We start from the raw sequence: 27,787 nt of genomic DNA, 5'->3' as shown, positions 1-27,787 counted from the left end.
CTTGAAGGTGCCACGTTCATCTGTGCAAACAATTATACGCAAGTATAAACATGGGAATGTCCAGCCATCACACCGCTCAGGAAGGAGACGGGCTCTGTGTCCCAGAGATGAACGTGTTTTGGTCCGACATGTGCAAATCAACCCCAGAACAAAAGCTAAAGACCTTGTGAAGATGATGGCTGAAGCTGGTAAGAAAGTGTCATTATCCACAGTAAAACGAGTCCTGCACCGACATGGGCTGAAAGGCTACTCAGCAAGAAGGAAGCCATTACTCCTAAAGAAACATAAAAAAGCCAGATTACAGTTTGCAAAAAGACACCAAGACAAAGACCTTAACTTCTGGAGACATGTCCTGTGGTCTGATGAAACTAAAGTGGAGCTGTTTGGCCATGATGACCACCGTTACATTTGGAGGAAAAAGGGGGAAGCTTGTATACCTGAAAACACCATCCCAACTGTGAAGCATGGAGGTGGCAGCATCATGTTGTGGGGCTGTTTTGCTGCAGCAGGAACTGGAGCTCTTCATAAAATAGACGGCATCATGAAGAAAGAACATTACCTGGAAATATTAAGGCAACATCTCAGGACATCAGCCAGGAAGCTCAAACTTGGGCGCAAATGGGTCTTCCAAATGGACAATGACCCGAAGCATACTGCCAAAATAGTTAAAAAGTGGCTTGAGGACAACAAAGTCAATGTCTTGGAGTGGCCATCACAAAGCCCTGACCTGAATCCCATCGAAAATTTGTGGGCAGATCTGAAAAGGTGTGTGCAAGCGAGGTGGCCAACAAACCTGACTCAGTTACACCAGTTCTGTCAGGAGGAATGGGCCAGAATTCCAGCAGAGTACTGTAAGAAGCTTGTGGAAGGATACCCAGAACGTTTGACCCAAGTCATGCAGTTCAAAGGCAATGCTACTAAATACTAAGGAACTGGATGTAAACTTTTGACCTTGAAGAAAGTAATGAAAAATTCTCTAAAATATTCTCTTTCTCATTATTGTGACATTTAGCAAAAGTTAAATAATGTTGGTAATCCTAACGGACCTGAAACAGGAGAGGTTTAGTCTGATTTAACTTCAGACAGTGAGAAAAAAAGTGTTATGTGTCTTTTTGCACAGTGTATGTAAACTTCTGGTTTCAACTGTAGGTAGTGGATCGAATCAGGCATGAATATAACTTTATTTGGCTGGTTTTCTTAATAGTCGGTTAAAACGTGCTGCACTTGGGTGAAAACTCGTGACCCAGACGTGATGAGTTTTGTGGAATATTTATACCTACTATTAACTGACTGAATAGGTTTTTACATACTGCAGGTTTCCCCGCAGCAATTAACATCAGCAGACGTGATTACACATTTATGGAATATAATTACACTCTACACATTTGACTTAAGCCAACACTCAGACCATCATCTAGTAACTAACCTGATAACCAGAAGCAAGACTTTACAATCAGTCTGATTCAGTTCAGCTTGTGACCCTTACGATGAGGTAAATACACTAGATCCCACGATGGTGACTGGTCAGGGACCACTACGCGACCCTGCAAATCCCATGAGGACATCGATTGTCACGTGTTCTTGATCCAAAACAAACATCCACTAATAGCTAATACAGTTTCTACGTAGTTACGTTTGCACTGAAAAAGGTGGAAAAAGTACAGAGAAAAAAGCACAGCCATGACAATATCTGTCGCCGATGTATTGAGGTGGAGGCACTGATAACTCTGAACCTCTTCGGCATGGTTGGACAGCACTGATATTGTATAGTTCTATGCAATATACAATCTCTATAACTGACACTTAGGTACGCACAGACTCAAGCAGCTCACTGCTTTACGGTATCGTTTTAGGATGGACCTCTGCCAGCAGCATTCCTATATACTTCACGTACCTGGTTTTGTGGAGCCCAGTTCTTATATTATTTAGACATTAATTGCTCGCTTTATCCTCCGAGGGGCCCGTTAAAAGGAGCGTGACTGTAAAGCCAGTTAAATATCTCCATGGCAACTCCTCACACTTCACTGCAGGATGTACTTTTTCATGCACCAGGACACTTACTGGTTAAATCACTACCAGAGACACGTGATCCCTCAGGAGGCCTCAGGTTTAAAAAGTATAGCTCGCATCCTGCCGGAATCACGTGTGGCTCTATACAGAGCCGGTGTGATATTGAAGAATGGGCCAACAGAGAATAGAAACCGCGATGCTAAATCTCAATAGAGGGTTGTGAGATTTAAGCTGAGGGGAAAGACGCAACAGGTGTTTTTCTACTAGAGACTACGCTGGGATTAAGCAAGAGTGTGAAGACCATCTGAACTTAGTTTAGTCGAAGCTGGGGAGTTTTAGCAGGCAGGAAAAGGCTGGATGTGGAGATCGGAGGAGGCTTTGGCACATGTTTAGATCTGAACAGCATGTCAGACATGTACCGAGATCAAAAACAAACCAGGTGCTCTCATGTAATCAAACCTGTTTCAAATATAGTGTGTTAAAGTGTGAATGTGTGTACAGAACACCGTGTTCAAGAGCATCATATGTCACTATATCAACACATAATTAGAGACAGAGCCTGGGTGACCTCAGGAGTTTAAGGTGGGCACAGAGAATACTCAGCCTGACCTGAAACATTCACTTTACGCTCACAAATTAGTAGAACAGGAGCAGCCCTCGCTGTCACGCTGCTTCTCGGGCTATTGATCAGTGGCGAAGGATCGGTTAGGGATGATGGGAAAGTGAAGGTGGATTTGCAGGTGTTCCTGTAGGTTGTCTCCTCATGCCAGCAGCTTCTCCAGGTTCTTAGAGAGGGTCTGCAGCAGGCCTCTCTGGAAGTCCTTCTCAGGTATCTCCGGAACCAGGAACTCCAGCAGCAGATCAAATATACAGTAGACCAGGTGTCTGAGGGAACACAGGAAAGAGCAGTCACCAGCTTTTACTCAGTTACTGAATGTCAATGAGACTCAAACTACTTTGTTTCCAAAAAAGTTGGGACGCTGTGTAAAATGTAAATAAAAACAGAATGCAATGTTTTACAAATCCCATAAACCCATATTTACTTTAAAATAGATCAAAGACAATATATCAAATGTTGAAACTGAGAAATTTTATAAAAATATATGCCCTTTTTTAAATCTGATGCCAGTAACACGTCTCAAAAAAATTGGGATCAGTGCCATGATTAAGTATAAAAAGAGCATTTCAGAGGCTCTCAGTAGTGAAAATGGGGAGGTTCACCATTCTGTAGAAGATGGGAAAATAGCGCAAAAATTTAAGAATAATGTTCCTCAATGTAAAATTGCACATTTTGAATTTGGGGATTTCATCATCTACAGTTCATAATATCATTTAAAGATTCACAGAATCCAGAGGAGACTGCACAAGGAAGAAAACCAATATTGGATGGCTGTGATCTTCGGGCCCTCAGGCCACACTGCATTAAACAGACACCATTCTGCAATGGAAATCATTGTCTGGGCTAAGAAACACTTCTGAGAACCATTATCTGTGAACACAGTTCTTCGCTGCATCCACAGATGTTGGTTAAAACTCTCCCACTCAAAGAAGAAATCCTATATGAACATGATTCAGAAGCACCGCTGCTTTCTCTGGGCCTGAGCTCATTCAAGATGGACTGAGGCGAAGTGGAAAACTGACCTGTGGTCTGACGAATTAACATTTTTGATTCTTTTTGGAAATTAGGAACGCTGCAGCCTCCAGGCTACAGTGCGGGACTTTTCACATCTAAATGAACATCCATTCGAGCCCTTTCCATATCAGTTCACACAACGCTGTTTAAGCCTTTCACTGGCAGGTAAATCTCTCTGTATTTCACAGCATACAGAGTTTTAAAATCTGGTGTCTGGTGGGAAATTCCCGTGCTGGCACCGACTTTGATTTTGCATCAGCAAGCAATGATTGTTTCACCAGAAGTGAAGAGGGGAGCAATAGTTACCATAGCGAAGTGGAGGATTAGGCTGCAGCAGCTCCATGTATGGTTAAAAAACCCAATAAGTGTCCAGAGAAAAAGTTTCTGGAGTGGATGCTTCTTGCAAAAAGAACCTCTGCGTACAGAGGAAGGATTAACCCTCCCGTTGTCGTAGGGTCAAAATGACCTGCAGCTGTGTTCAACCAAGTTCTATTTGATTTTTAGATATTTTTTTTGGGGGGGGGGGGGATCATTGGTGACAAGGAGGCTGTGAGGGTTTCTTTAAAGAAACTCACAGCCTCCTATAAAAATACAAATATAAAAATAAAATACAATAAAATAAAATAGAACTTGGTTGAACACAGCTGCGGTAGGACAATGGGGGGGTTAAGGTAATGGGGGAAAAAAACAGGCACAAACATGGACATCTTCTCCTTGTTGGGCAGACACAGATGTCATGTTACTGCTCTTGGTTGGTATTAAAATATTATGTTATGTAGCTATTTCATGTTTTTGTAATTACTTGACAAACCGTTTACTTTTGACAAAAGTTCTGTGATTTAAGTTTCACATTGTTGATGTTTTCTAGCTGACAATTTACTCATTAAAATCTTTCCAAACTATATTTAGTACATTTGAAAATGACAAAGTTATTCTCACATTGATTTATCTGAGGAAAAATGTTGTAATTTAATGATGGATTTAAAGATAGGTAGTACATCCCAACCCTAACATAAAGGACTACACTTTTTTGTCAGGTTTTTGTTTAACTGAAGTAACTGATTCACGTGTTAAGAGTCCATGGTAAAATAATTTCGGGGAACTCGCATTACCAAATTGATGAGTCATTCTCAGAGAGTGGTTCACCTACAAATTTGGTAACATGAAATGTACTTTTTCCAAATCACCCAAACGAGTTGATCAGTTCCAGTCAAACTGCAACAGAAATGTTGGAAATGATGGTAAACAGCTGCTTGTACAAAGAGTCGTGCCACAGAAACAAACAATAAACACATGAGGAAGCAGAGCAAGGACTGTTAGGCCCATACCTCACATTCAGATTCAGACTAATTACCCAGATTGAAAACTGGGTTTGTCTAATTCGTGGATGCATATGTTTTGTCTGACTATACTTATGATGTCCTCACAACTCTACAACCTCAAGATACAAAGTCCACAAATCTATTTCATGTCAGAACTACTAACCTTTCCATGGAGAATAATGCGCTCCATCATTATCAACTGCAACGACTTTGAAACCAGTCAGACATTAGAATAGACATAGAATCTCCATCTGGACAAATTCAATAACCACATAAGAAGGGCTTCAATTCGATTTACCATGTAAATGACATTTTAAACAAAACTAAATTTGGGAAAAGCGTGTGGTTATTTCTAAATTATTTCTTTATTCGGTGCATTTTAACATCCGTCAGGACTGATGTTGAAAATCAAAACCAGCACAATGAAGGGGACCTGACTGATCCGAACCGCACTTTGATTCTACATCTGGGAACCTTTTCGGACCTGTTGTTGTTTAGTGAAGAAATAAGTCCACAAAGTATGATTCAAGGTGAATCGCTCTCTGTATCCGAGTGACAGTGAAACACAAACACTCCCTGGGCCGCCGGATTACACCTGGTTGCTAACGAAAGCCAGCACCTCCAAACAGCAAAGCATCCAAGTGTAAAAAACGGATGATGAATAGCAACCCAGGCAGTCAACGGCAGTGCAAAGTTTTAAACTGTTTTGAGTTCACAGGTTTTCAACATGAGAAAAATATCTGTATCTGACTGAAAAACTGAGTGTCAGAATGAGTGTTGATGGGACATTCTGAGCTTTAGCAATCTTAAAACAAAACTGAGAGTAAATGGGTACTTTGGCCCGACAGTGCTTTCCGTTAAGTGCTAATTTGGCAGGTATTACATTTGCAAAGCACATCATCTTAGTTTGACATGTTAGCATGTCTTTTTTACCAGAAAACAAAACTTACAGATGAAGTTGATTGCATGTCATTTGTTGTGCATTAAAGTATTGGACGGTTTATTATATCGAAACACTAATGTATGCCCACATTTCAATATTTCAAGACCATCAATCACATAGTCGAGAAACTTTGTTAAATAAACAAAATTATACTAGCTTGTGTACGGTACTGTATATGTTACTTATATTATGACAGTAGCCACAGACACGAATCAGCTGATGATGATGATTACTACTCGTTTGGATTATACTTTCCTACTGCTCCATGCACGTCACGACGCTGAGCAGTCTCTGAACAATCGGATCCACCCTATATTGAATAAGTGTTCTATGTTTACTCTGACATTTAATGAATGCCAGTGGTTGGCGTCGATAAGACACAGGTTTTTGTCTTTTATCACTAAACCGCTTTCTACATTGGGCAGCGGTTCTCATAATACTAGGGAGGAGTTATTTAGAATATTAGTTACCTCTTCCCAATCCCGACATCAGCCTGCAGAGGCTGACTTGTAGCACCGTAAATTCAGTGATAAGAGTCTGAACCTCCAGACAAATGTGTCAGTTTCCTCCTGCGTAAAGTTTGGAATGTGCCAGTGTCTGCTCCTGCTCCTTCTTTATTCATAAGAAGCCGAAAGTCCGCTGCATCACAGCAGTCTTAAGAGGAATGAGAGGAGCTGATTTGATTGGCCATGATTAAAATATACTGACACACCTTCTAATTACCTATTCCTCCTACTTCAAGACGTTTGTCCGACCTGCTTATGCCGGTGGGGCAGGTGCACTGTGCAGAGGCGGAAGAAAATAGGGCCCTCAGTAACACTAGCAATCACTACAAGTTGTTAATCAACTTAATCAAACTGCAGAACTGAGTGTCTGCACAGTCCATCAGGATAACAGGTTGACAAGCACTGAACCTACTGTCTAAATCTGGAATTTGAACAAATATGGCATTTAATTAGTTAGTTTGGTATTCCTCAGTGCACCAGCTGCAGTTCAGCATAAACAAGAAATGTAGAGGGCAGTCTGTACGACAGATGATTCTAAAGCTGAACTTTAATTCTTAATTAACATGTCTGGCAGTTAGTTTGGGAACCTATAGAAGTTGAGTTGATTGGAGAACAAAATCATTTTTTGTCATGTCAGACATTAGAGTCGGACCGAGCGCTTTTTTTCTGGGAACAGTATGTACCTGTGTAAACTCAATATGTATCAACCATTAAAAACCAGTGGCGATGTGATCTATTTATGGCCACCATTAGTTTACATGGCAACCATGGACGGCAACTACAGTCGGCAGTCACTGAATTACTTTAGATAGTGAAGGAACCAGCTAAACATTACTATGAGGCAAAATCTTAAGTTAAAAGAAGCATCCTTTACCTTCATGATGGAAAGTGATGATAACACAAACCTGAAAACCTTATTTCTAATTCTGAGAGGAGGGGTTCCAAACAGGCTTCCAAGTGCTTTTTTCCCCCTCCTCCCCTCCTCCCTCCATGCACTCGCACTCTGGGCAGTTGCCGGTGATGTCTATAGCCAAAAAGTGGCCGTTGAGTGTATAGTGTGTACTCACCTGTTAATGTAGGGGTCTTGAAAAGAGTCCAGTGCAGTCTGCCAGCTGAGTTTGTACTTGTCTGAGCCCAACATATCTGAGATCAGCTCTAGAGACGCAAAGACATGGGGAGTGATGTAATAGTGTGTAATTGGCTGTGTGTGTGTGTGTGTGTGTGTGTGTGTGTGTGTGTGTGTGTGTGTGTGTGTGTGTGTGTGTGTGTGTGTGTGTGTGTGTGTGTGTGTGTGTGTGTGTGTGTGTGTGTGTGTGTCTCCGTATTTCTTAACTGTAAGCCGAGGCCCACTTTTGACCTCGACAGAAACACTTAGAATTTTATCAGAGATCATGAAAATGGGATTGTCTGTGTGCACACGTACCTGGTAGGAGCCTCATCAGACAGTGTAAGGCTTGTTGCTTGGTGCAGTGCTTCTGCTGCTGGCTGCGTTCAAGTCTTGGCGCATTAGGCAGAGCTCCTCCCGGCCACACCGCCTCCTGAATGACCTGCAGGTACACCACCCAGTACCTGGTGCACGTCAAGTTGGCTACGCTCACATCGAGCCATCTGAAATTCACACAACACAACACAACGGCGTCAAGTTAGCACAGCGGAGGGGTCTGAAGTGGCGTCCCGTCTTTTCATTCATCTATCATGCACGCTTTGGGGGTCACGGGAGGACCAACACGGGAGGGTTGACTCCGGTTTGGACGCCAGTCAATCACAGGCCTGACAAAGAGACAGACAAGCATTCACACTTTCACACTGATGGGGAACTTAGAATCCCTGGAGACCCCAACACAGAGAGACTCCAGAACTTTCTTGCTGTGACACTGGTGACAGTGCACCACCAAGGTATCCAAAAGTCCTCTTATTCAGCTGTTACATCTATGCTGTGTTTTTGTATTTATTTGGATGGACTGAAGCAAAAAGCTGCATCTCATGTCAAGGTAGAATGACCTTGGGAACAGTTGGTTAACCTCCTGACTTTGTAAGTTTAATGTGTCGTGACCTTGTCATCACGCCTGACCTGACCAGCACTCAATTATCCAGTCCTCTGACCAGCCAATCCTTTTAAATGTAACACATACCTCATTGCATTCCCACACAGATTTGAAGCTCCAAGAGTATCAGAGGAGTCTGGCCTGGCAGACTCTCACACTTAAAGTGGTCTCAAACGGAGCCCATTTCTCTAAAGCTTTCCTCATAACTGCTGAATTTAAGGTCTTGTGATAAGTAAATCAAACATGGTGTGTGTGTGTGTGTGTGTGTGTGTGTGTGTGTGTGTGTGTGTGTGTGTGTGTGTGTGTGTGTGTGTGTGTGTGTGTGTGTGTGTGTGTGTGTGTGTGTGTGTGTGTGTGTGTGTGTGTGTGCGTGTGTGTGCAGCAGAGCGACTCTGACCGCTTTCATTGTGACCTGACCTTTTTCACACCAAGATTTACCAACTGAGGGGTGGAAATGCAGCCAGTCGCCACCCAGACTGGACGAGGAGGTTATTTAAAGCACAAAGTAAAAGCTAAAAACAACATCTCAATGTAGCTCAGGCATTCGAGCATTGTATGGGTGACACTTGATGTCGGGAGTAGTCTAAATGAGAACAAAGTAACTAATTATGAGCAAAAAACATGGCATTTAAGATCATTGAAAGGCTTGAAGATACTTTCGGATCCTGTGAGAGGTTTCCTGAACTTGCAGACATTATAAAAATCTTTAACACCACACAGATGCTCTTATGCAACATTGTTCGAAACCTCGGAGCTATGTTAAAGAGAAACAGGGACCTCCCTCTGGGCCTAATGTTCTGCTTCTTTTACTCACTTCATGTGGCCCCTAATAAAGTTATTTCATTAGCTTGTTCTGGCCAGTTACTACACTTTTTGAGCTGCACATAGAGAAGCTATGGTTGGACAAGTTGGGCCAACCACCATTTTTGGTATTTCATAACAGCACGAGATAGTCCCAATAAGAAATACTGATGGTACTTGTGATTTTTCAAGCTGTACAACAGTAAAGGAAAAGCAGGTGTGAAAGACACTCAGAACTTAAATTATGTATCAAACAAACCCTACGAAAGGTGCGTAAGAAATGTATTTGTAGGTTTTCAAGCACAAATCTCAAAGCTTTTGGAAAATATGAATGTATGTGACACACAAAATATCTTTGGGTTCTGGACTGTTGGTCAAACAAAACAACAAACCACACCATGCACTTCAGGAAATGCAAATCTTTCACATCATATGTTTTGATTACAGTGGTTACTAATTACATTAATAGTGGCTGCGTTCTATTCAAGAATCTCAGTATGAAATGACAGCGTGACAGTGATACAACATAAACCATACAAGCAGCCTAAAACATTAAGCGGCTTCAATCACACATACTTGTTTTATTTTAGACTCAAAATAACCGCAAAGAGACTCAAAATAATCATGCAGAAAGTGACTACAGAGAGATACAAAATAACCATGAAGAGACACAAAGTGACCACAAAGATACTCACAACAACCATAGACACAAAACCCCTGCAAAGAGACTTAAAACGACCACAAAGAGACTCACAACAACCACAAAGAGACCCACAACATACACAAAGAGACACAAAACCCTTACAAAAAGACACACAACAGACAATGAGACTCCAAACAACCAAAAAGAGACAAAAAAACAACCACAAAGAGATTGAAAACAACCACAAAGACACAAAATGACAACAAAAAGACTCAAAACAACCACAAACACACACAAAATGACCACAAAAATGTAAAACAACCTCAATCACAAGCAGAAAATTGCTGGATGGATTAACTAATTTAAAACTAAATAATAAATGTGTTACTTTAAGTGGCTAAAATTAGCACTGGTCCATTATGAGTTATTATCTTTCTAGCTACAGTCTCCTAACCGCCAAAAGTAAGAACTACAGTAACGTTACTGTCCACAGCTAGCACGAGAAAACATTTCAGACATATCAAATAAAGTTTAAGACTTTCAATACCTTCGAAGGCTTTTTGAGGGAATTCAAAGCGTTTAACCTTTTTTCCAGACTGGCAGATAGTTTTTAACCAGCGCTATGTGAGCTACTAATTTAGACGGGGACTACAGCACCTCCTAGCAGCCGTCAGATGTCAGACACTGACACAACAAATTTCCATTCAGCTGCTCAACGATGCTTTCACAAAGTTTTATCAAAAACAGTTCTATCCTCTCTTGAAAAATGAAACCGCTGCAGTATCACTGTAGTTCAGATTTGTTTTTAGTTTAACTTCAAAGGATAATTTTAACGGAGTATTCTAACGTGAAAATAATTATTCCAAATTATAAAAAGAGGAAAAAGCATTAAGTTGATGCAAAAGTGATTTTAACACAGATATTGTTACAAATTGTTCACATAAACTGCACCTCACGGCTGAAACCTGGTCTCACCCCCAGTAACAAGAGTGTATTTCGGTCGAGGCTGCTTAAAGTTCAGCAGGTGGACAAAGATGTCTGTCTCTTCCCCAGCTCATACCACTCAGAGACAAGCTCACTAAATCACACGGCGTTATGAATGCCGAAGGGAACAAGTTGTACGGACACTAAGAGCTAGAGTCTCCACAACAAGCTAAAGCTCTGTGACATCATTTGGACTAATTCACAGCGTGTCCGGGATCACTTTAGTGCTTCCACCGTATATCTTTATAACATTTAAACCATCAGATGGTTACAGGCCATTACAGGAGGAAAATGTTTGTCATTCTTTAAGAAGCTTGCCGTTCTAAGGTGACTACCTCACATTCATTTTGAGCTTTGGAATGGGAGACCAACCACCGATACAACCTGTCAGGTAAAGGAAGCTAAATATTCAGTAAACAGTTTCCAAAGCGGTCTCAACTCTAAGTCCACATGCTCCCTAATGCTTTGAGCCTATCTATTGATCCTCATAGGTGGTAGAACTGTAGATGTTGGAGCTTTCTGAGCACTAGTTGCAGTTGTTTTGGAGGACTAGAATGAACTGCATGCGCAAACAAAAATGTAGTTTGTGGTATAACGACCACAAGAGAAGGATCAGCTCACACTTGCAGTTCACTTCATTTAATCCAGACCAATAGACTCTTTCTGGTCTGGTTCGTGTTCACAGAGATGAAAACAGGACTGACAGCAGGTTACACAACCCTGCTTCTTGTGCGTATATTTATGTTCACTGACATATCAGATATCACAGTTTACACACATTATTTGTATTATTTGACTGTAAATCAACATCCAGTTGGTTAGGCTGTTGAAATTGTAATAAAATCCAGTTTCTACCCTTTCTACATAAAATCCTGTCCTTGGTCAATTTGCTTTAGAAAGCCAAGCCAAGTCTCTAAGGACTTGCGCACAAAGGTTGAACCACCTCACCTCCTCCAGTCCCATCATACACTGAGAGTATGACAATTCGCCTCCTGACGTCACATTGCAGGACTTCTAAGGATGTAAGGACTTTAAATGTTGTATTTTGCAAACAGTGAATGGGGTTTTGCAAGTTACAGTATAACTTAAATATTATACATGTATCTGTGATTGTGAGAAGCTATCTTTAAGCTACATTAAAGAACAAGAGCATCATATGCTATGGAACACTAGGATTATAATGGTTGTAGATAAAATCAGCACGCTCCGGACGGAGAACAACATTTCTGTTCAGACCATAGACTGTATATATAAAAGTGGACGTAGCTTCTGGCTCTGAAAAATGAGGCCGGCGTGGAAGTGCCTCTTAAGCTGCAATACCACCAGGTGCCGCTAGAGGTTGGTTTCAAAAAGTCTTTGCCTGCATAGACTCCTGTTCAGCTAGTCTCATAAATTTATGAAAGTTATCTTGGTTTCGCTAGCTAAAGTCTCTCCCTATTTATTCATTTACAGCCCCACCTAAAAATAATCTCTTCATCAATTACAAAATAAGCTTCAAAAAGTTGTGTTTTTGGAGGCGTATCTGTTTGATTGACAGGCCTGTGGTGCAGTCAGGTTACAGCTATCGGTGGGAGGGACGTAGTATCGCCGCGTTTCCAATCAGATCGAGTCAGATCCCCCCGCTCGTTCCCCCCCGAGCTCGCCAAAATATGGTCACTACCGGCTCCAGACCGCTCTGAACTAGCGAAATCGCTGTGACCAAAATTCCGAACTTGAGGCTTCATAATGGCCGTGGACAAAATAATGGGTGACGTCACTGTTGCTGCTTGTTCAGACCAAAGTTTGTTCCTTTAATCCAGACCATTGCCCAGGGTCACTTTCAAATCTGCTGTTCTGGTTTGGACCAAACTGAATGTCCGGAGGTCTATACCAAGCAAAGTAGATGTGAAACTACCTTTGGTAAATTTTACTATGCGTTATCTTGGTTGCTGATGACACAATTAAGAAAAAAAACTTTGCCTCAATGCAAATTACCAATGCATTTACTAAAAACATCAGTAATGATAAAAATTATAAATCATTGTGCAGCTATGATGATTAACCTTTTAAAAACACCTATTTTTTAGGCCTCTACTCGAAAATGATATACCCATAATAAAAAAAAGAGTATATCTCTGCAACTACGAGGTAATTGGGGGCCTCTAGGGCTTAAAAGGTTAATGAGCTACAGTTGTGTACACAGCAAGTATACAAACTAAGACCTCTTGCTAAAGTTTGTGAGCACACTGAATAAGGCTTCAGACTGAAAACACAAATATATGCATGTGGTTTGAGGACAAAGAGTAAACAGTAATGCACTCTGTTGCTTTCCCCAACTGCGTTGAGTCACATTATTGTTCACGGTGTGATTTCTACAGACACTGCAAAAATCTAAACAAAATAACTTACACCATATCCCAGCTGGAAAATGACCTTTCCTAACTGACAGCGAGACTGGAAAAAGAAACAAGCGAGGGCAGTCGAGTTGGGTGGCTGTACGAGTGAAGAGAAGGGAAGCCAATGTTAATTTGTGAGCGAGAAAATTAATGAACTGTCTGTAGGTTGGCAGCAGAGGCTGATGGCTGATGAGCGGCTTTCTTTTCAGACATCGGCACACTGGCTCCGCGCGTTCATTTAATGCCATCTAATGAGTGTGTGTGTTGGCTCTGCTTCTGTTAGCACGTCTCATTTGTCTGAAACAACGATGGAAAAGCTGCCGGCTATGAGGCTGCCTTATATTTGATGAAGCTGAAATCAATCGACTATTTTCACTTCAGTGACATATTTACTGTTTGAAACGCAATAACAAAGCTGATCATGGTGTTAATTTTACAATGTGTCATATTGTAACGGCATCAAAGCACAACGGGCTTTTCCATTAGGTCGCCTTCTAGTTTGAGCAGGAAGACCTCCATTTTTTCAAATAGTTCAAGCCACTTGGAGTGCACCTAATGAAGAACGACTAATTATGAAGGTCATGAACTAAACAAAACACGCATAGACTTCTAATGTCACCTGTATGAACTACTGAAGTCTTTAGGTAGAGAGGTGACCGATTGTTTGAGTGCTATATTTGATTAAAAAGTCAAACATTCCTTGAATAACAAATAAAATGTCCTAATAAATATAAATTCTTTACTAAACCTTTCTCCTGATTTACTGTGAAACTAAACTATTGCCTCAGGTATTGTTATAGCTTCTGCAGGTGATTTCATTTTCAGGTTGTAGCTACAGGGTTGTGGAAGTTATACCTATTTACATTCAACAAGGGATTCAAAAACATTTAGGTTAAATAATTTGTTTTGATACTTCAGTAAAGTTTTCTTGGAAAAACAAAAACTGAAAGGCAATAATGTCTGGGACCTCCAGTTTGACACTTTTTTTTTTTTATCTAACAATCTGCACAAGTCCTAATAGCTCATTTCACTATCATATTTGACGACAAATATATAAAATGAATGTGATCACAGAGTCAGGCTGGAACCAAAAATAACAGCTTGTAATAAGTGGTTGCTAGACAGTAGAAAAGTACCTCCACGTAGCCTGTTTAATCTCACTAAAACACTAAAACGGTGATGAGCAAGCAGGATTGTTTTTTTGTTGGAACCCATGTTTTCTGGCAAGTTTCCCACCAAACTCTGGAGCTTCAGAAACCAACCTTTAAGAATTTAATCAGGACTAACTCGTGTACTCAGACAAGACAAGATGTGCAGTCAAAAGCAGCAAATAAACACATTTTGAATGGCTGTGGTCAAAGTTACTGCATCACCACTCACATAGAAGAGTCTGTCTTAAATCACCTCCATGTGTTTTAAGCTGCAGGCAAAAGTCTCCTGAGCACATTGCACCCCTGCCTGTAAATTCAGAGCTAAAAACGTGGAAACAAACACATGGAGCCATTTTACTGCCAGCATCACTGCTGAAGCTGCGTAACAAATTTCCCTTTACATGTCGGTGGTCTGAAGTTGTTCTGTAACTCCGTGAAATGTCTTGTGAAAATATTTAGTCCCTGGAAAACAGACACTTTTCCAAAATTCTATATGATTTGATTTGATTTACACCAACTGATTCATAAGTCACGTCTTCAGATTTTCCAGAGCTGTGTAACAGATCTATGAGTTAGAAGTGACATCCTTTCCAGTAATAGTGCAATTGTTGTCATTATTAGTGCGAATAATAGGAAGTCAAACAAAAACTGAATATTGAAAAAGTTGAATTTATTGTACAATCATTAATTTGCAACAGATTGTACAGGTGTATATACTAAAGTGGATACTTTATATATTTAGATGCACTTTCCAAATTGTTTTCCTGATATCACAGACTTTGACCTCCTCTGTCTTTGTGTATCATCCACATTTAGAAAGTTGCTTGTTTTCTGCTTTTATCTCCAAAATAAAAGTGAAACATCAGGAAACAAAACTAAACTCGTTGTCTTTATTATGGTTAGCATGTCATGAGAACCGACCATTGCTTCCAGCTTCAGTCTTTGCAGTGATAATAGTCTGGAAACACTGCTCGCATTATGGTCATCCACTCAGGATCAATCAGGGACCTGTAGGGGGTGGGTGAGTGCGATGACGTTAGCTCCAACAATGGCGACGGTGGTAGAGTTTGGTACACAACTTACGGTAAACGGTGGTCAATGCTGATAGGTTAAAGGCTGCTCCAATAGTTTCAAAATTACCCCGAGGTCTACGCCCATTAGGATGCAAAAACTAGAAACAATCTTCAATGGAGTGTAGCCAGACCCCTATATTAACACAGTTCAGTTAATACCAAGCTACCAAGTTGATGCCAGAGTTCTGAAAATGTTTTGGCACTTGCTTTTCTGTGGTGCAATAAGTAGTGAAGGCACCGTAGATGCCGTGCGTAGCGGAGGAACTGGAGTTGGAGTTTTGAGTTGGAGTCGGATAACCAGTGTTCTCAATGACTAGAAGCCAGAATGCAAACAGAGGTTTTTTTTTAGTAACAGAAGAAAACACCTCAAACTTATCTAAGCACCTCAAAGACAGGCATCGGGAGCTGTACAGAGAATTTCATCATTGGATGGAGCAGTAAAACATCTCAACTGGGTACATGGAGATCATTGCTTCTGAGAGAAATTATACACTGTTTAATTTGTCATAACCTGTTCATATCTTCCTGTCATAAATGTACAAACTTTTTGTTTAGTCCAAAGGGAATCATAATATTAATGCTCACTCATTTCATCATGCTCTTGTATCCAATAAAACACCTTTTGTATTAACTTATGCAATACATCTTGATCTTTATCTTTGTGGGGGTAAGGATGCATGTTCAATTTGTCATCAAGCTGTATTGACACATTTTTGGCTGCGGCCCTAAAAACTTTGATGGCTGTGAAATCATCCTGTTTACACCGTTTCATATTAACAGTTCCACTGTCAGTAAATGATGTAACATCTCAGAGAACAACAGCAGGAGAACATGGACATAATTAAAACAGTTTACATCCCCGCAGATGAGATCATTTATCTGTAGCCTGTGAGTAATAAGGAGGAACCAGCAGTCCTGATGTGGACGGGCCAAGCGAGGGCAGACAGGAATCACGTGGAGAAGAGCTTTTGGACAGGACCGTAACCGAAGAATTCCTGGGTTAAAAGGACACTGCTGAGTTTCTTAATATGAACACACCACAGCATCTCTTGAGACCAGAAGCTGTGGTAGCAGCGAATGAGAGAAGAGCTAAAAATGACAACTGTCTGGCACTAATAGAAAGGCTAATTTTGACCTGTGGAGCTTCTATCTCTCTGAATAACTCGAGTCTTCAGGGCACTCAAGCCCATTATGCTTAAAGCTGCCCTGTGGAGTTTCTGTGACCACTAATACCTCATTTCTCAATAATGTTTTTATGACTGGGGCCCTGTTTTGTTTGCACCCCTGGCTCATGGCTGAGCACATATCACGCAGGTCTACCAACGCGTTCATACTAATTCCTTCAATGACTGTTGGGTGCTAGTGAGGGTTAGGTGATATGGCCATAAAATAATATCACAACATATCTGGGTATTTTTGTGATGATATTCTTGGCGATATGGTTCAGTGCAGGAGAGCTGCTGCTCTTCCAGAACCAGTCTATGGCCAGGTCGGCTACTGTGATCAGCTGCAGAGCTCCTAATTGCTTTGTCACCATTGTTGGCGGGTTCAACGATGTTTACGCCAGATTTTCTGAAGTTTAGAGTTGACGTTTGGGCATTTGTTGCTTTTTTGTTTCGTAACGAGTCAAGTCGTTCACCTGAACCTTTGCTTTGCTCCATGTGAGTGGAGCTCTGGGGGCAGAGCCACCCAGAGGGAAACACAGAGAGGACAAGCCGAAGGTCAAATAATCTCACACTGAGCTGAAAATCAGTAGAATACAGCAGCTTTCAGCCATACTTGTTGCTGTATAAGCCGCAAACGCAAGTGATACAGTTCCGCTGCGCAACAGTATATTGTCATTACTTCAAAAGGTTCATTATCATATATAAAAAAAATTCTATCGTATGAAAAATGTTACCGGTATTATCGTGAACAATATGATATGGCAAACCGCTAGTGCTAGTATGCTGAGAAAGTAGCAATGCTTGGGTATAACCATAGACTGTTTTCAAAGTGGATGTAGCTTCCAGGTCTGAAAAATCAGACCGATGCGGAAGTGCCCTTAGCCGCGATACCACCGGGTGACGATAGAGGTTGTCTCCAAAAAGCCTCCAGCTCCATAGACTCCAATTCAACTACAAGAGTTATCTCGGTTTTTCTAGCTAAAGTCACTCCTTATTCGTTTTCTGACCATCCATCTGAAAATAATCCAGTTATTAATCATAAAAAAAAGCCTCAAAAAGCAGTGTTTTTGGGTGGCGTGTCTGTTTGATTGACAGGCCTATATTACAGTCAGGTAACAGCTATCGGTGGGTGGGACATAGTATCACCGGGTTACCAATCAGATCGAGTCAGATCCCCCCGAGCTCGCCAAAATATGGTCACTACTGGCTCCAAAACTCCTCGTGACTAGCATGATGGCGCCGATCAAATTCCAAACTCGAGGCTTCACTACGGCCCGTGCACAAACTAATGTGTGACGTCCCTGCTGGTTGCCGCTTGGGTATAACCAAGTGTTACACTAAGCAGTTATACTCTTTAGTCATTATGTTTGTAGTTCCTTCGTTCCTTTGGTTGGTTGGTAGTGGTCGGGGCTTGTCAATTAATCAGGGTATTTGCATTTTTGGAGAAGGAACCACCAACAAAAAAACTGGAGCAAACCCCGTCTCCAAACGGCACCTGGGCTAGCCGGTCACGGGGATCTCTCAGCTGGAGCTAACTGTTGCTGACCAGAGGTAAGCCATCACATCACCCACTGCCAGCCAGCCTTCTCTTTCAAACACTCTTCACGTTAGAGAACGGATGTGCCCGATAAGTCACATCCTGCCCCGTCAATAATTCTAGTAACACAAGAAAGAAAACGCATTCATATTTGAAAGAACATGGGTTGTGCAATATGTTAAATTAATTTTGATTGAAATCAAAAAATGTTTGTTGACTGACGTGTAAAATGCCTAAATAGTGAAAATCTAAAAGCTTGAATTTGGCCAAAAAGTAACATTGATGATAGATCGCTTGAATCCCGATAATGAGGTTGAATGAACAAACTGCTTTGACTCCACACATCTCTTGACTTCAGGTGATAGCTCTGGCTACCCAATAGTGAATTAAATGGTCTTACCTATGAAAGATATTGACAAGATATTCTCAAGATAGAGAGGTGACAGAGCAATAGGAGTTGACAACACTGTGGGCATTCAGCTTTGTTCCGTCTTCACCTGCTGGGTAGCCAATGCTAGCAAGCAGAGAAACTAGGTGGGATTTGAGTATGGGTAATAGACTATCTAAAGTGAAGACAAAATATCTTGTTCGCCCCTGGTGGCTGGTTGGAGTATAGGCTCAAATAAATGTTTCTGTCATGTCGTAGAAAAGAGTAGCTTATATGTAGCCTGTCAAAATGACAGGGTAAAATTGTGAATTCCTCGAAACAACACTGAACTACTGTGCCGACTCTGCAAATGATGTCACCAACAGAAGACGGCAGCACCTATTTCTGCCATATTCTGCAGGGAAAAAAAATACTTTAACCCTCATCTATCCTGACAAGATTTGAATGTGATATTTGGCAATGAATTAATACAGGGGAACAGAGTAAATAAAAGACACATACAGTATGCTCTCCGAACTGATCAGCCAATGCATTTTAAAGGTGATCCAATCTGCTTTTCGCAAGTAAATCCTGTCTACTTTAATACTGTTAAGGGATCGCTCCCAAGACGCCCATTCAAGAAGAAAAAAAAGATTCTGAGTGCAAATCCTGAGGTGACTTAGCGCCGCAACAATGATTCATCCCAGACACTGCAACACATTGTCTTTTTTTGTTTTAACTGCCTCGACACATATCTCCGATGTCAGTGATACGGCCGTAAAAAAATATACTAGATTCCATCGTTTCTTTTACAAGAAACTTGGTCGAGGTAAAAATAAAGTCAGTGCCAGGTGTTCACAAAAAACAGTTCTGCTCAGACTGAAAGAAGCTGAGATAAAATTAGAGGTCAGTCAATATGATGAAGTGTTAATTGTATGGTGTTAACAGCCAACCCTTACTTAGAACAGTCATTGCAATAGACGGACAAGATTAATGCTACCTCTTTTTATGTTCTAACATGATCTATTTGTAGATATAGTAGCGTGATGGTGCTTGTTGACTAAATCAAATTATCCTGTGCTAAAATAAGATGTTTCCTATACATTCGGTATATTTGGGCATCTAAACCAAACAGCTTTGAGGGTAAAACACTGCAGACAACAGAAATGAAGCATTTAACTTACACTTGCGGTTTCAATGCTGCTTTAAAGCCCACAAAACCAAAGAAAACCTCAACATGCAGTGAGTAAGATGTTCAACATGAATTATAATCTTCACACTGCTAGTCACAGAGTAACATTTATCCATGCACCATAGAGTTTAGCAACATCTGAATCAAAGCTGTGTGGTCGTTGGCTTGTGTTGCCAGGCAAACAAAAGGCATCCTTTCAGGTCTTATCAAGTACTTTGGTTGGGTTTGTGATTAACTTTGAATAACTAATGATATATATATATATTTTTATTATTATTATTTAGTCTTAAGTCTGTTACAGGGAAATACTTTTCAGTGTAGCCTATGAAAGTTTTTGATGACATATAGTGCAATGGGAATCCCCATTTCAGTACTGCACATCCTCATAAGACATGGGTGACATGTCTTACTGTTTCACGCTGTTTGTTTACAAGAAAACAACAAAGAGAAGCTTTGCTATCTCTTGTATTGCCTCCAGATTTATTCAGACTTAAGAGTAAAACATCTCACACTGTGAAATATGAAACTGGACTCTGTGTTGGCCCCTTTGTGTTCTTGCTACACATTTTAACACAGCACTGACTACAGTGTGAACAACTAAATACTGTTCATTTTGAGACCATGCCCCCCCCCTCACACACACACACACACACACCACCACCACCACCACCACCATGAGGCGGCAAGAAAGGTATTTCAGGAAGTCGGATAAAAATATCAACAGAACCTATATGTATTAATATAATGGTATATATAGTCATGATACATAAAGATTGAAAGATCCATTCCAGCAGTTGCACATCCCAGCAGACTGTTTTCACCTAATGTGATGTGTCTGCTCCCGTTGAAGTGTACACCTCAGTCCAGCCCTCTGGCTCAGGGCTCATCACATCAGCGCCTTCACTCAGGCCGTGGTGCCGTCTTACAGTCACCTGCCCTGCAGTCTAAGGTCAGCTCCGCCGCTCCGTGGATGTCTGAGTATGTGCACGGACGTCCTGGCCCTGCTTTAATTGGGACTGTCGTGGCGCCACGGTCCCACATGGCTGGTCAAAACACAGACATGTGACTCTACAGCCCTGAGCCACGATCTAATCACATGTGGCCCATTGTAGGTTTACATTCACACTTTTCATAATTCAGTACGTGTCACGTTGCAAGAACTGACGCACTTAGCACAAAGGACAACCGAGCTGGAGAGCGGTCAATGCATGCAATCACACACACACACACACACACACACACACACACACACACACACACACACACACACACACACACACACACACACACACACACACACACACACACACACACACACACACACACACACACACACACACACACAGGTCAAGGTCCATGTCTATGCTACAATAACATCCTTCGAACTAAGTCTCTGCTGTCATCACCGCTGCAGTCTTATGGCAATCACCGGAGAGATTACTTTCCCTTTGGCATATGCAACCACCCACACACACACAAACACAAACACACACACACACACACACACACACACACACACACACACACACACACACACACACACACACACACACACACACACACACACAAAGAGAACAGAGCAGAGTGCTTTCAATCAATTAGGGCTGACAAATGCCAAGTAATTCCATATGAGAGATTGTGGTCTGGTAGAGACTTAGACTGTACAGCATTATTGCTACCATGAAAACCGCCGGACTTGTTTTCCAGTTCTACTCTGTCAAAGATATTTTTTCAAGCTGAGAAAATGGAGTGGAGGGCGCCCAAGCAATGTTCCCCTCTCTGCCTGTGGGCCTAATGTGGCTTGAATTTAAAAAAAAATTTGTAGAGTAACGTAACATGCAGTCAGTGTTATAGTCACACATGTGGATCACCTCAGGAGCAGTTTGCAAAACACGTGCGTCTCTTTACAAATGTCTTGCAGATGTTTGTTCCCTCTTTACTGCCATTTAGTTGAACTTGAAATATTGAAAGAATACAGCGCAGAAGAAAAAGATGAAACAAGCAGTGTCGGTGATGGCCGTACCTGACCGAGTGTCTGGGTGAAATCACGCTGCTGGCAGGAGAGAGCAGAGAGAGCGGAGGGGCCGAGCTAGCTCTTCTCTCTGGCAGCGATTACTTCTAGCTCCTCTCGTGGAACTGCCAGGAAAGAGACGTTTACAGTGCAGGTGACACACTGCAAATCTCAGAGGAAAATCCCCTCGAGCACAGCCCGAGAGTTCCCAAAGGTACACAAGCAACAGGTGTAGAGCGTAAGGCAATGCCAAACCAACATAAGCTCAAAGGAAGATCCTGGAGAGTTCAAGAGACAACACCTGTGAACTAATTTTATTTAAATAAACTGAATGGAATGTCAAAGTCCCTAAACCCATACATCTTCAGCACAATGCCAAAAGGATTTAGACTTGTATTACCAAATGCAATGGTATGTCATAACGTATTAGAAATCCCTCCATAATGCCAGAACTGCATATTATTTATCATTAATAGAGGAAAACAAGAACAACCTCAGGTGTCTTTTCAGCACTGTAGCCTGGCTGACAAAGAGTCACAGCTCTGTTACGCCTTCTGTTGCTTTAGCTCTCGGTAGTAATGACTTCATTAACTTCTTTACGAATGAAATTATTACTATTAGGGAAACAATTCAACATACTCTTCATTTGGTGGTTGCAGGGGGCCTTAGAAACGTCTGAGGACCTGATTCGTATTACTTCTATCCTGTTGAGTTCCCCGAGCTAACTGCAAGAACTACTATCATCTAAATGTCTCTTCGAGCCCATCCCAACAAGACTGCTCAAGGATGTTTTTCACCGAATTAGAACCTCCATATTAGATCAGATCAATTCGACTATTTCAATAGTGTATGTATCACAGGAGCTTTTAAAGTAGCTCTAATTAAACCTTTATTTGAAAAGCCTACGCTTGATCCAGCTCTTTTAAGAAATTAGACCAATATCTAACCTTCCTTTTATTTCTAAAATCCTTAAACACGTTGTTGCAAATCAATTATGTTACAGAGGAATGGTCTCAAAAGGTTGTTCAAGTAGTATTTTTTTTTCTCTCGATGTTGGAGGGGGCAGCTGCCCATTTTATTGAACCATATAATCCTGACAGAGCACTTTGCTTTCAGAAGTTCCCCAAACTCTTACAAGTATGTTCGAGAGGCAGACACCCTTCTCTCTAAAGTACAGACAGATTTCTATCGGAATGTAGTAAATCTGTTTTAAAAAGTGATTTAAATCACTAGTGTTGGGTGAAAATCATGAAAAAAATGTTGAGCGCATCATGTGACACTTTACACTCTTTGCCGTCACATGCCATTAAACTACTACAGGCAGGTGAAGAGGGCCCAATGAGACGGCATAATTAAAGGAGCACCAGTCAAACTCCAAACAAGGGCGAAGCACGTGGAAAACATGATGCAAATAAGACATTTCTTTTACATGTATAATTGTGAGGAAGGTTCAGTCAGCACCTTGTGGCCCTCAATCTTTCAGAAGGCCTGTGTGCTTTTAGCATCGATTACTCATTGTGAGACAAAAGATCACTTCCACCAACAAGCTCAAGGCTCTGAATCAACTGATTAACTGAACAGCAATCAAAGATAATCAAGATGAAGCCGAGATGCTTTGAATACTTTGGCAGCGAATCAATAACAGCTGATGCAACAGAATCGGAATACGTGTAAAACATCAACTGAGCTGGCCAACAACCATGTTGGACTGCAGCGGGATTTATTTTAGTTACCATTTAAGGTAAACACAGACGAGCAGAACCAGGTCCCATTTGAGCTAAAATAAGCCTCCAGCCAGATTTCGACAGACGAGATGTCATTGCACAAGTATGTCTCTGGAGACAGTCGATGAGCCGTGACTCGGGAGGCACATCTCGGGCCCCGGGGCTCAGGTAAGTGCTGAAAACAGACACCAGAGATGAGAAGAGGCCAAAGGGTCACTGCATGACTTCATCCTGCTACTGTCCTTATTTGAGACATGTGTTTATCACAGATGGAGTTTATTATGCAAACATCCACAAAGTGTTTGAGCATGCAGCCCCTGTCCCACGTCTAACTTTATCGATAGCGAGGACAATAACGAGCCGTGCTATCTTTCATGTCCTGCCAAGGGTGGATTTTGATGTCACTACAGCTCTCAAAACTAAATAAGGATAACTGATGGCACCCTGGAGCTCAAGTGGGTTTCATAACCTTCAGAAGAACTGACCTAGGTATTTGATCCATCGTGTCCTCTCGAGACGGTGACATAAGTCGGTAGGAATAGAGAAAACAACTGCAGACTACTATTAGCCAGTAATAGAGGACGATATTCATAGTACAGAAATGCCTGTAGAAAAGGGAATAAAGCCTGAAGCAAACGTGACAGTGACAGGTCACAGGGCAAACGTCCAACTGAAACACAGCATGAGATATAAACCGCTCAGACAGACTAATCCCACCGTGAGGACTACGTCTGAATTCATCTCAGGAACAGCTTCTCCAGGGGTGTCACACCACCTCCAGCTCGACAGAGGCTAATAGATAGCCCACAGCGTTATGTAACAAGCATCTTTTCCAACCAAACACTCCCCTCCTCTTCTTCCCACCAACACCAATTCTGTCATGCGTGGCCCACCCGTCTGACCACCGGCGCTCTCAGCCTGGGAGTGAATTCCTGCTGACAGAAGAAGCTTGGGGCTTCCAAGCGGGGTCTTCTGTTTATACCTCACGCCCGGCCCTGGGACCCATATGTCAAGGAGCAGGAAAAACTCTGATATCATCTGCTCACTGTGAAAACAACCTGCGGTGTCAAACAGTTGAGGAGGGATCTCTGTTATGGGGCCAATCATTTTGAGGAGAAAAGGCTTTAAGTCTGTGGATTCCCCTCGTCGCTGTCATGAAGAATCATTAGGTCTTCACGCAGTAATCAGGCATGACGTCTTCTGCTGCGTTAAGACATAATAAGAAATTAACTCTGACACGTGAAATCAGGGCAGAGGTGCCAAACGAAACACTATGTCCAAAAGAATACATCGAGGGAATAGTAGTCACAATTAGAATATCAAAAATAGCCTTCTCTTCCCACTACTATTCTGTCACACCGGTAATATCTCAAACTAAATATCTGCTAATACATATTCACACATGTAGTCATTTTAGACCAGAGCGAACCGGTTCGTTTGAACGAGTTATTTCTCTCTGGTAGAAATGGTGGCGAGCCTGCAGCACACTGCCAGGCAAAGGACCCGCTTTCATATGGGTAAACATCAACTACATATGGATCTGCTCAGCATCATGACAGCAGCATGGAGTAAGCTGGAGTCCTAAATTTGAACCTGAACTGCACTGCTAGTGTTGTGGCTTTTTCAAATATGAATAACAGGCTTGAAGGCTTTATAACAACTGCAGCAAAAGTTACAAAATATTCACAATAACTGTGCGGTTCCTCGTCATACGAGACTCTGTTGCTCGAAGCTCAGAATTTATCTCTCTCACGGCTATAATACAATATAAGGTATTTCATAATATGAATTGTGCATCTCAGTTTTGAACCTTCTTAAACCTATGTTGTTTGATTGAATTGCCACAAGGAGGCAGTACAACAAGATGTTCACCGCAACATAACAAAGTTAACAAAACAGGGCGAATGTTCTCTTTTATGTTCTCCAGTTATTTCTCTATCTGAGACTTTCTGTTCTTGGCTCCTGCTAAAGGTGTGTTGACCAAAATCAAGACTTTAAAGCTACTTTGATCAATTACACTGGGCAACAACATTTTAACGTTGTTTTGTACCACAGTTTAAAGTACGTGGAACTTGTAGTCCTTTTTACACTAAATTTAAGTCTGTTATAATAAATGTTTCTATCAGGCATGTTTTTTAAGTGACAGAGTGTCTATTATCCATAACTTAAGCTGTTTTTACACTTACAAATATATGTATGATCAAATTATAAAGTGTAACTTTTGCTAATAATATCCTCTATAGGTGTTTTTTGGAGTCAGCAAGCAAAAATAAATGAGAAACAGATATTATTTTGCACGGGACAAAATCTGTTTCAACCAGTTATCTTTCCGCTGTTTCTCCCGGAACTAATTCGACTTTGGATGATGCCAATGTGATCCCGTACAAGTTTTTTTGTATTTTGTTAGATATTCTTCCCTAATAATCTGCTAGACGTTCTAGGAGAGGCCACATTCTACCTGTGGGCTGTCCCATAGCATTTCCAGAATCGACATAATGCTATACTTTTAATATAATCTCTCCTTCCTGGTATAATTCATACAATTAATTTAGCCTCATCAGAAGCTAAATAATTACACTAAAACTGACCGGTTTCTGTTCTAGCCAATGTTCAACAAAAATTAAAAGAATAAAAACAGCAAAAACAATATTCTGAAATGGTAGGTAGGTAGGTAGGTATATACTTTATTAATCCCCGAGGGGAAATGTGTACCATTGTTTTTGTACATTTTGTTTTGTCATGTCACAAAAGTGTGAAGAGGTTCTGAACACAAGTGACCAAAACAAAGCGAAACAGAAGTTCTACTGACGAACCTTCTTCATCTTTCAGCTGCATTTCACAGTCCTTGTTAGCAGATGGAGTTTGCTCAGATGTCAAGGTGGCGGCTCAGCTGTGATCCATTCCTTTCCATAACTGAGCCATCTCTGTGACAACAGAGAGGATTCCATTGGCCGATGACGTCTGCAGTAAGACGCAGATCGTTTTTTGTGAAAAGTTCTGCAGCACTACTAAGTGAAATTCATGGTTTCTGGTATGGTATTATCTTGCGACTTTTTGTACAAACTGTTTCTGATGACCTGGTCTTCACACTTTCAGCTAAAACACAGTGTTAAGAATGAAAACTGGATTAACATTGAAGTTAATACCTGCAAATTCAAAGCAAGCTGCCAGCTTAAAACATTGGAAAACTAACAATGAAAAAGTATGCTAGTGGCCTCATAGTTAATAAAATCCACCTCTTGGAAAAGGCAGCCCTATACATTTCGTTATTGTTGGAGTTCTGGGCATATCTTTGGAGTTCTCTACAAATGCCACATTGTGGTCAGAGGCTAAAAAGTGCAGCAGTGAGACAGAAACCACTTTCACTGAAGCGAAACAACTTGTTGTTCACCACTGGTGAAACCCAAGCAGGCCACTGGATGTCAGATTGAGATCCCCGGGTATTAATTAACAGCGTTGCAAAAGCAGAAGCAGAGCGGGCCACAGAAAAAGGCTGGAAGAGTGAGAGCGTTTTTCTTCGACGACCGTTGACAGGGTTTAAATTCTCCATACCCCTCGTCATCCTCACCTCCATCATCAAGCTGTCAGCGAGGACTTGTGGTACCATTTGAATTGTTTATGGAAGTATTAATATGCTGTTTTAGGGAGTAAAAATAAAGAATCATGTCACTGTATAACAGGTGCAGCAGAAGACTGGCAGAGCACAGACGCCACATGGAGTTTGGTGAAGTGAAACATGCTGTGAACCAATAAGGAAGTCCTCCAGACCAACAAGTGGAAAAAAAAGGCTGCCGAGCGGCGGCGTGGTAGTGCAGCGGACCGACAAAGAGCACATCTGCATTCTCCAAGTAGGTGGAGTGCTAAAACGTGTCCTCTGGACCTGCCTGGGGAACGTTCCACATTTACAGCGTCTTACTGACCACAGTCCAACAGCAAAACAGCTTGCCGAGAAAGTCCGAACCAGTCGATGCAATTTCATTAATTACATCCATTACAGGTGCATCATCATTGCCACTGACCCAGTTTCCCCACCACACGATTGCAGCACATGTTGTCCAGTGAGTATAGGACTCAGCGAGGGGCATATTTCATTCTATCGTAGGCCACATCTCACGCATGCACTCATGAAGTTGACTCCACATTTTAAAGGCTGACAAATGTCTGCATGCCTTTCTCAAAGTTTCATTAATTTGTATTTGCGCTGATGGAAATTTGCCTCAAAATTTTCACTAACAGGAGCCACTGGTCATTATACCCAGCAAATGACGGTCATATTATGTTTACAGACACGTTTAACCAAGCAG

The 27,787-nt window shown here is 41.5% G+C and overlaps 1 protein-coding gene across 2 annotated transcripts in view; it reads right to left on the bottom strand.

The window, feature by feature from the left end:
- Window positions 1-1,152: 1,152 nt before the first annotated feature.
- The window catches only part of snx19b (sorting nexin 19b), a 42,901-nt gene continuing 16,266 nt past the window's right edge, over window positions 1,153-27,787 (bottom strand). For both annotated transcript variants that reach the window (XM_069718047.1, XM_069718048.1), the window contains exons 12-14: window positions 7,838-8,022; window positions 7,482-7,569; window positions 1,153-2,895 (exon numbers count right to left, since the gene is read on the bottom strand). In XM_069718047.1, the coding sequence (XP_069574148.1) occupies window positions 2,772-2,895; window positions 7,482-7,569; window positions 7,838-8,022 (397 nt within the window). In that variant the 3' untranslated portion in view covers window positions 1,153-2,771. The remainder of the gene's footprint in view (window positions 2,896-7,481; window positions 7,570-7,837; window positions 8,023-27,787) is intronic.

Source organism: Brachyistius frenatus, unplaced genomic scaffold (assembly GCF_029030835.1).
Source record: "Brachyistius frenatus isolate BFR_SWC_R1_liver_20210118 unplaced genomic scaffold, ASM2903083v1 Contig_185, whole genome shotgun sequence".
Taxonomy (NCBI): domain Eukaryota; kingdom Metazoa; phylum Chordata; class Actinopteri; family Embiotocidae; genus Brachyistius; species Brachyistius frenatus.
The sequence above is the reverse complement of the archived record's forward strand: the minus strand, read 5'-3'. Positions and strand labels throughout refer to the sequence as shown.